General features: G+C 35.3%; 1 protein-coding gene across 1 annotated transcript; it reads right to left on the bottom strand.

The window, feature by feature from the left end:
* Positions 1 to 2,025: 2,025 nt before the first annotated feature.
* Positions 2,026 to 3,278, bottom strand: LOC103340831 (uncharacterized). The gene has a single exon (XM_008244286.2). It carries the CDS (start codon positions 3,152 to 3,154, stop codon positions 2,522 to 2,524), a length of 633 nt encoding a protein of 210 aa, XP_008242508.1. The 5' UTR covers positions 3,155 to 3,278; the 3' UTR covers positions 2,026 to 2,521.
* Between the last annotated feature and the right edge of the window lie 6,547 nt (positions 3,279 to 9,825).

Genomic DNA, 9,825 nt, shown 5'->3' with positions numbered 1-9,825 from the left:
AGAGAAAGTGGTTAACAATTAATTTGTGTGTCCATGTCAAACAGTCGATGTCAAGAAATCATGCATGGCGCTGCGCATGTCTACAAACACTGGCATTGGCTCTTCAAAAATTCAGAAATTAAACTCCAAAAATTTATTAAAAAATTATAAATAAAAAAGAAGAAGAAGAAGAAGAAAAGTTAATAACCATGAATATTAATTTAATGATGATCTGTACATATATAGTTGTATTCATTTGCAAGATAAGAATGGGAGGATGGATCAAGTTTTAGGAGAGCGAGAGAGAGAGAGAGAGAGAGAGAGGAGGCTCTTTAGTGCTTGAGAGAGACTTTTCTTCAATCATGCAACCATACATCACAATCTCTCACCTACTCTTTATAATTAAAGTTATTCTCTTCGTTTCTTTTTACCATTTTTTTTATTTTACTCCTCAAGATCTATAAAGCCGACAATTGTTAAGTAAGTAGCTGGTTTTAGTTTGTAAACTTTTATATAGTTTGGATAAACTTTAAGATGCATTTTCATATTATGTATATGCATGTATGTGCATCAATATTAGTTGCAGTAATAATATCGATATCTTATCGATGACATATCGATAATTCTGTTTTTTATAAAGATAGATCAGACATCATGTACAAAGCCATACTATATTGAGCAAAAATATTCATAGAATATATATGTTATTTTTTAGGGGTTTATACAATCGATATTTTATTTTAATTTAATCTAAACTACATGGAGGATTCGAACTCGAGTGCAGAGTTGAAAGCACATATATATATATATATATATATTAGGGTTTAGACAAGGTTACAACATAGTAATTCATATTTTTGAATGAAGTTTTGTGCTCGTGATCTGTTAGACAAGGTTAATTTCAAGAGTGGTAGTAGTTTGATCCTTGGTAATGCGATGTTGGGCACCTCTAAATATTATTTTTTTACTTTCCGAAAAGTCAATATTCAAAAAAGAAAAAGTGAGATGGACCCACCATATTACGTATTAATAAATATAGTTGAAATGAAAAAGAAAAAAGAAGGATAATAATAAAAAACAATATATGAAGGAAAATAAAAAGTTCAAGAAGGAAAATAAAAAGTTCAAGACTGAAATTGATCAGCATAGAATGATTTTTTTTTTTTCCTATTAGCGCATAGACGGAAGGATAATGTAATCAATTTGTGTATTAGCTTGTCTAGTGAAGTGATTGCCCCTTTGTCTTAATTGTAACCTGCCCCCGCATCTTTGAAGATCTATTAGATGGAGCACGAGCATGCACACTAATCAAAACTAAAGACAAAGTTGCTGTCAATTTTGATATTTCTTATCGAATTTAAAACCATGATTTGATTAACCACTATACCTAAGCTAACTCTCTTGCATCTTTCATTAACCTTAAAACCAAAACAACAATAGGCCGGAGGATTTCAATTTGATTAGTGTTTATATCTGCCATCTTATATACGTATTTACACAAATCAGCATATTATATACATATAGTCTATTTTTATTGAGAAATTCTTTAAATAAACTAAAATAATAAACGATACAGATCTTTTAAAAAATACCTAAAAATTAGACGGATCACGGATATATATATATATATATATATAAAAAAGTTATAACTATACTCCCAACCAAATATGAGGTTAGTATGTATGTGACCTAAAATTTGTGCTAGCTGGCCATGGGCACCATATATATGTAAATTACCTTGCAAATGAAAATTTGTGGCGATCTTTAATGTCCAGTTCATTGCATTGGTAGTGACCCTCTAACAACGTAACCAAACTGGACCAGAACCACTAGTATCGCCATCACAAACGACGACACTGGACAGACAAACCATAAACCCTAATAAATCCAAAGCTCCTACTCACCAACCTGGAAAGGCAATACATTAAAAACTCACACACGAGGTCAAGACAAACATAACGCTCTCTCTTTAGAGCTCCTTTGCCAGGCAATTAGTCGCAGTAGGTACAAAGGGCTCTCTATAGCTTTATAAAAAGAAGAGAGAGATTCACACAACAACACCCTTTTTCTTTTTCTCCTTTTTATTACCAACAAACACATTAAGACAACAAAAAAAAAGGTAAAAACACATCAAGTGGAGAAGAATCAAAATTATTGCTCCAAAGAGCCTCGGTTTCATCTAAACCTACAAGTCTAAAGCAGCTACAACATCCTGACATTAAGCAATCTAGCTAGTACCCAATTCCCATCTCATAAGAAAACTACAAAGTTAATTAACACTCAACTCAACATGTGTGTCTATGCGCCGGTCATATATAAACAATTTCGCACAATATGTACTCAGAATCTTGTTATATGGTACAAACGAGATTCATATACATAAGTTGAGCAATGTTACATACATATATAACCGGCACATACAAAAATTCCTTGCGTGTGAGGATACTTTTATGTGCAAATCACAAAGCTGATACGGTGGCGAAAGCAAATTAACCATGCATTGCTGAAGTTGAAATTAATAATTGTTGGTCCACTGATAATCTCATCGACCACGCATGGCATGGTATGATGGAGATTCAAGAACAGCCGATCTTTTCTGCAACTTGAGATCTTTATAAAACCTTTTAATAAACTCCTCAGCTTCCTTGTCCACCTGGCTATCCCCTTCCTCCTTTAACGGAAACGGAGAATCCGTTATCCTCAGCTGCCTCACCATGGGGCTCTTCCCAAACCCCGGCAACGTCACTAACGGCGACGCCTCCGCCACCATCTCATTGTTTAGCATCTCCAGCACCTTCTGAACTGCATTCATTGTGGTAACGTCGTCGTATTGGTAGGCTCTGGCGGTTTTGGTAAAATAGTGGTGGTGGTGTTTGTTGCGCTTGTTGAAATGAAAAGGGTTGTGAACGGCGGGGCTGTTGCTGCAGCTGAACTCGTATTCTCGGGGTGTTATGAAGGAAACGGCGTCGTTGGAGCGGCAGCTGAAGCCGGAGGAGTGGTGGAGCATGAAGTTGTGGGCTATGGCCTTGCCTGCAAGCTTGCCGCGTTTGAGCATTAAATGGAGGTCAACAAGTAGCTTGCTCTTTGATAACCCTTTTCTCACCATGAAGAACACTACGCGTACTAAGTTCCACAATTTTTTGGCCACCATTGGTGGGCTTGGTTCCACTTCCATTTGTATAATTGAGTGAGAGAGAGAGAGAGAGAGTTTTTTTCTTTGAGAGAGAGAGAGAGAGAGAGAGAGAGAGATAGAGAGATGATTAGAAATTTAGAAGGGTTTTTTTGGTTGGTTCGAGCTTGTAAGGGTGAGGGAGGGGAGGTATTTAAAGGGTTGGAAATTATTATTTAATAAATAAAGATTAAGATGATAATTATATGGTGGAGGAGATGTGTTTCAATCTCTTTTATGGTGCGTGTTGGTGCAGTCTCAAGAGAAGAAAATGAAAAAAAGCAAAATAAAGTGGAGAGTGTTTGTTTCACGCGTGTGGATGAGTGAGGACATAGGCATTCCTAAGTGAGAGGAATTTGGTGACAATTTGCAATAATTTGTGTTTTTATTGATTTTGTTTTACTGGTTTATATGATTGTTTGGCTTCGGCAGATTACTAGAAGGCCCCTAGGGTGGAACCAAATTACTTAAGTATGCTCCCACATTCAATGATTAAAGATATTTTGGGAAGGTCCCAAGTGTCAAACACAAGCCTTTTGCAATAAGGTACTCATATCTTAGCCTTTTTCGAAATGCGAATCCTCCATCTATTTGTGTTTTTGGTGTTCAAGGCTAAAAACACAAATTAGCTAGTATGATGTAATTAAGCACTAAAAACACAATTAGGGCATTTGGATCCATCATGTTCTTAGAAGGATCATACATATTTTGATGTTCTCTTGACATCAAACGAAATAAAATGCAAAAAATTAAAAAAGAAATTAGGAAACCAACCAGTTTTTGGTTACAATATAGGCAAGAGGTAAAGATTTTCAGGAATTAATCGATTAGACTTGAGACTCACCCAAAGCTTAGCTCGATCATTACTCGATTTTAAATGTGTTTTTATTAGCCCCAAATTTCCATTCTTCTTACTTTCAATCAAATTCGTTCCAAGTTAGTTAATGTCGTAAGGTAACGTAGATATAAATTAATCACAAAAGGTCACTTTGACTCCATAGTTGCCATTTAATTCGGAAATATTTTTGTTCAACATTATAACTAAATGTTTACTATCATCACCTTTCTCAAAGTTTGGCACTTGTTCATTGACATAAGTATAGTTAACTATTTGCTTTGTATTTATGTAATTATGGCTATATTTATGAACATATGTTAAGTGTTAAAAAAAACGATAATAATACCATTTGTTTAAAATGGTGAGTAAAAATACTTAGAATAAACGTGGCTTACTTTCAGCACCAGCTAACCTTCATAGGCAATATGTAACTGAGTTATGATCAATAATTAATCGATATGATGATGAGCATTTGAATTTGACATCACTTTCGCCGGGTAAAAATGGTGTTTTTCGAAGCAGCAGGCATCAGACAATGGCGTTGAAAATTTTGGTTGCTACAGCTCCCATGAGAGAGATCGGGGGTGGAGCCAGCCAGCCTGACAAGGTTGACAGGATTGAATAAGAGCACCTACTCTGAACACGTGGCCATCTGTTTCTTTCCCAAATGAATCTTTTCACCGTACACGGCATATACGAAACCAAGCTTTATGTGTACCCAACAAATAGTATTGGTAGTTTCTGTTGAAGAAAGCAAGAAACCCTGCGATATATTCTATCATTATTTTTTCTTCTCCTCGAAGGAGATCATTGGGGCAAGAAATTGGATCCTTTTTCTCCACCTGAATTGGCTAACCTATTACAATATACGTGTTTTAATGTTTTCATGATGAAAATGCTAAGATAACATTGTCGACTTGATGAAGAAAAGCATATCTTGCTAGCTAGCAACCTTTTCCTTCTTTTCAACCCCAAACAAAATGCTTTTCCTTTCACGATCGACTTCCACCTAACCTGCTTGGAAATTCACTTGTGCTACACAACATTGATTTGCGTGCTGTCCCGGCATATGATATATAATAGAATGTGGAGCATGTAGGGTGGTGGACTTTCAGAGTCGTTTTGATGTGCGCGAGACTCGTTTTGAGAAATGTGCATATAAAGATTCACACGCCGATATTGTCTTTGTCGTTTGCTCATATCAAGTAGTGAGAATTTAATGGAGACTAAAAATGTGCAACCTGTCAGGGTTAGTGATTTAGTTATCAACGCTGTCTAATTAGTCGTGCAAATTGGGCGTGTGTATTAGCCGAGTGAAAATGATTGGACGGAGCCGACTTTGGATGATCATCAGTAGCTTCTAGAACTATTAAGCCATAATCAATTTTTGTGGTGATGAACGAGCCACCATTCCTAATCCCACGCACTCAGCTACATACAAACTTTGCCCTTCCAGAAAAATAAAAGAAAAGGCTGCATATAACTTTGGAAAAGGAAAATGAAAAAAAATCTTCTTTTCATGGTCTTCAGTGAAATTACTTTGGGATTGGATCACGAACGAAACCTAAAGGCTTTTCAAGACTTTAAATCCCACCAATGAGCAGTGGCCACGAAGGATCCTAGTACTGATGATGGTTGTCTAATTTGAAGGCTTCTTATATTATATTGATCATGCATCAATAATTTGTTATTTATTTTGGGTAAATATATCATACTCATGGGGCACGTTTTTGATCAAATTAAGTTGCCAACTCTTTAATATTGTCGGGGACTTGTGGTCTTATTTTAAGTTTGAAATTTCTATTTTCCAGCCTAGAATTTAATTCTAAATTGTAATGGATGTAAGCTTGCATAAGTTGTCAAAAAATATCTGGCAAAACTAGCAGTGCCTCCTTTTTTGCCTTTCTGATTAAATTTGTTTTCATATATATAGAAGTGTTCACATAAGAGAGTAATTGAAGACATAAGTTTTGTATTTGCTTCTCATTCATTGCTCCTTTCTCCAGAAAGAAAAACAAAAAGTTTTGAAAGTTAACGGACTCATGATTTGAAAATAAAGTAGGCTAAATTTACTTTAAGAATGAATTGTTGCTAATTTTGAATTGAGCTAAACCCTAAACCTACATACTAACTGCAGGGAAAAAAATTAAGCCCAGGTTAGACAACCGATGGGACCGTCAGAAAAGGTATTAATCAATTTGATTTTTTAGCTTAAGATAATTAATTTAATTAAGCACCTTCATTTGCTGGTATATCCTTTATGCTTTTCTATTTAATTTATACTAACATTAATATAGGAAAGACAACCAAACAAACCACTCAACGTCAGTAGGGCAGTGCATGTTTTTTCTTTTTCGTTCAATAAATCATTTAGGCAACTCAATTTTCGTCTTTACTTCGAGTGGAAGAAGTGCAGAACAAAGTGTGTGTTTTATTCAAATGAGGCACTTTATGTGGGGACTTTACGAACTAGGATTGGTTTGAAGTTTGAAGTGCTTTTAGGTTTCGAGGGTCCCTAATTTCGTGGGAAATTATAACCTAACATTAACATTAACCTATATGAGGAAAAAGAAAATAAGAAAGAGTTCGGTAGGGTTTGATTTGAATTTGTATCAAATATGAGTTTTACATGTACTTTGTTCATAAATGTCTTAACACATTGCGTCTACGATATAATTTAAGGGAGCTTGCTCACCATTTTAACGGTGTAACCACCACTTTTAAAGCTTGACATATGTCCAATAGTTAACCTTAGTTAACTTTTTGTTGAAAATTAAAAATTAAAAATTAAAAGAGCCCAAAGGCTAGCACACATCCCCGATTATCTCCCCCTTTTTTCTCCTTCCCTTTTTTATATATAATTTCTTTCCTCCTCCAGCCCCGACTCCTCTCTTCTCCCTTTTCTCTCTCCTCTTCCCCCACTCTCTCCTGCTCTCACTTTCGCCTGAATATTTCCATTCGAATGAATCCGCATTTAATTTTTTCTTCTACATCATCAACTGTATTGCAACTTACATTTTTCTTTTTCTTTTCTTGTAATCATATTTAATTTTTCAGTTTAATAATTAATTACTATTAGTATCGTGGAACGAAATTGGAGACTCCATTATTATAGTGAAGCTTCTGTATTTTGTCTCCAGTTTGAAATCCAAATGCATACATAATACATATTTAGTTTATTTATGTTGGTTCCTAATAAAAACAAGAAAATGGGAAGATTGTGTTTTTTTTAATGAACTAATTTGCATTTAAATTTTATTGATCAATCTAATCATACTAAGATCACAAAAAGCTTAACCTCAATAAGATCGACCATGCAAGACCCTGTAATCAAAATTTAAACTGAGGGAGAGAGAGATACAGAGTGAGAGGGAGAGAGAAGGGTTGGGGGAGGGGAGGAAATAAATTTTTTATTTTTTTTAAAAAAAGGGAAGAGAATCGGGCTATGGGCTCTTTTTCAATTTTTTTTTTTTAATTTTCATATAAAAGTTAACTAAGGTTAACTATAGGACATGTGTCAAGCTTCAATAGTGGTGGTGAGCATACACTCTTAGTTAAAGTGGTGAGCAAAAATGCTCTCTATAATTTAACTTGTTCGGAAAGTACTCTTCCTCAAAGTATGCTTTCGCATTCCTTGCATTGACTCTGGGTTAACTTACACCAAATTAACAATCAAAACCAACTTGTCTTATGATGTTTACATGCAATTAATTAAAGATAATATATACGATCAAAGTCAAGAACTTACATACATATGTGTATTATTAGGCCAACAATTATAGAGTGTTTTCAACACGGCACGGCAGGGACATATACCAATAATTCAGTGATGAGATATTAGCAGTTTCCAAACTTAGGAAGACGAAGAAAGAGACTAAGGACGACATTAAAATTGATTAAGAGCTTGACAAGTTGGTCAGAACGTCTACCATTCTATGATATCTAGCTATAGCTAGAAGATGCATGAATAGTGTAGTAGCTAGGGCATACAAACATAAGCCATACAAATTGCCACTCATTTCTTTGCTTCCACATCCATCCATACCACACCTACTTTGATCATTTTTCCTTCACAATTAAATAATTGTGCATATATATATATATATATACAGTCCTTCTATTGAGGATCCTCAAATAATTTTATTTGAGGGACGCCCTTTAGGGTACCTTACAAATTTTTTCCAATGATCCAAACCATCTATTTTTAAGCTCTTCATTCATAGATCATCCTTACAAAAAATTAGACAAATCAGAAACCGTTTCAACATCCAATTGTGTCTTACAAAGTCAATGAACACGATACTTCAAGAAAGTACTAAAATTTCTATAACTCAAATGAGTAGTCAAATGATATCGGATTCAAGTAATTTTTTGTAGAGATGATCTTTGAATGAGTATGTACAAAATAGACGGTTTGGATTAGTGAAATACAATCCAGAGTGGGGCCTACAAGAGGTGTCCCTCAAATAAGCTTATTTGAGGGATCCCTCAATGGAAGCTCTATGTGTGTCTATATATATATATTAGATATTTGAGTGTCCTAAATTATTGGTGTGGTCCGGCAAAAGACAGGTTAAAGAGGGATCGATGGATGTAATTTTCATGGAAATGTCCTTGTTTTGAAAGTCGTCTCTGTGGGCAAACTCTGAACATTCATGAAGGTCAGCTGGCTATCTAGCTAGCTTTTAATTAGAAGTCATCTAGCTTTTGGGACTTTGCCATCGTCTACCAGTTCCAGTCCTCTGCGCATGAGATGCTTGATGTTCAATTGATTTCATGGTGGGCTCTGTTGCATGTATTGGCCTTTAACAGCTAGAAGATGCATGAATAGTGTAGTAGCTAGGGCATACAAACATAAGCCATACAAATTGCCACTCATTTCTTTGCTTCCACATCCATCCATACCACAACTACTTTGATCATTTTTCCTTCACAATTAATTAATTATGCATATATATATATTAAATATTTGAGTGTCCTAAATTATTGGTGTGGTCCGGCAAAAGACAGGTTAAAGAGGGATCGATGGATGTAATTTTCATGGAAATGTCCTTGATTTGAAAGTCGTCTGTGGGCAAACTCTGTTTGCTTAATCATTCATGAAGGTCAGCTGGCTACCTAGCTAGCTTTTAATTAGAAGTCATCTAGCTTTTGGGACTTTGCCATCTTCTACCAGTTCCAGTCCTCTGCGCATGAGATGCTTGATGTTCAATTGATTTCATGGTGGGCTCTGTTGCATGTATTGGCCTTTAACAGCTGCCATGTGGCCTAAAGTTTGCTTGGTGCTGTTTGCCGGCCTCAAACGTCCATTTCGGCATTTATTTACAGACCCAAACCTTATCTTCAAGTACATATGATTACCAGGAAGCTGGCTGGTGTTGATCCATATCGATCATCCATCGATCGATCTTATTTTTTCATGCAACCACTCTATACAAATAGATCATTTAGTATATGTGATGTCATTTTTTAGGAAAAGAATATGTATCTTGGAGTACATGTAATGTTTTTTCTTAGGAATAGAATGTGATGACTACATGCATATCATGAATCCCAAGCAAAGGTTCATTTATGTGTAACTGACTTCAAGCATTGTTTTATCTAACATATGAAGTTATGATCAACATAGTTGTTGATGCCTAAAAATGGATTATTATTTTTGGGTCTAATTTAGAGAGATGTTGCGTCACTAATGTGGTACTTGTCGAAAGCTCTCTGATGCTTAAGTTAGCTTAAGGACGAAGTAGATAACAATTTGGACAGAGTAAGGGTTAAGTAGATGAATGTAACAGTTACCTTATTTTGGGGACTTGTGCCCCTATTTATATATATTGGAAGG

The sequence above is a fragment of the Prunus mume genome, linkage group LG8, assembly GCF_029339155.1.
Source record: "Prunus mume cultivar Tortuosa linkage group LG8, ASM2933915v1, whole genome shotgun sequence".
Lineage (NCBI taxonomy): Eukaryota > Viridiplantae > Streptophyta > Magnoliopsida > Rosales > Rosaceae > Prunus > Prunus mume.
The sequence above is the reverse complement of the archived record's forward strand: the minus strand, read 5'-3'. Positions and strand labels throughout refer to the sequence as shown.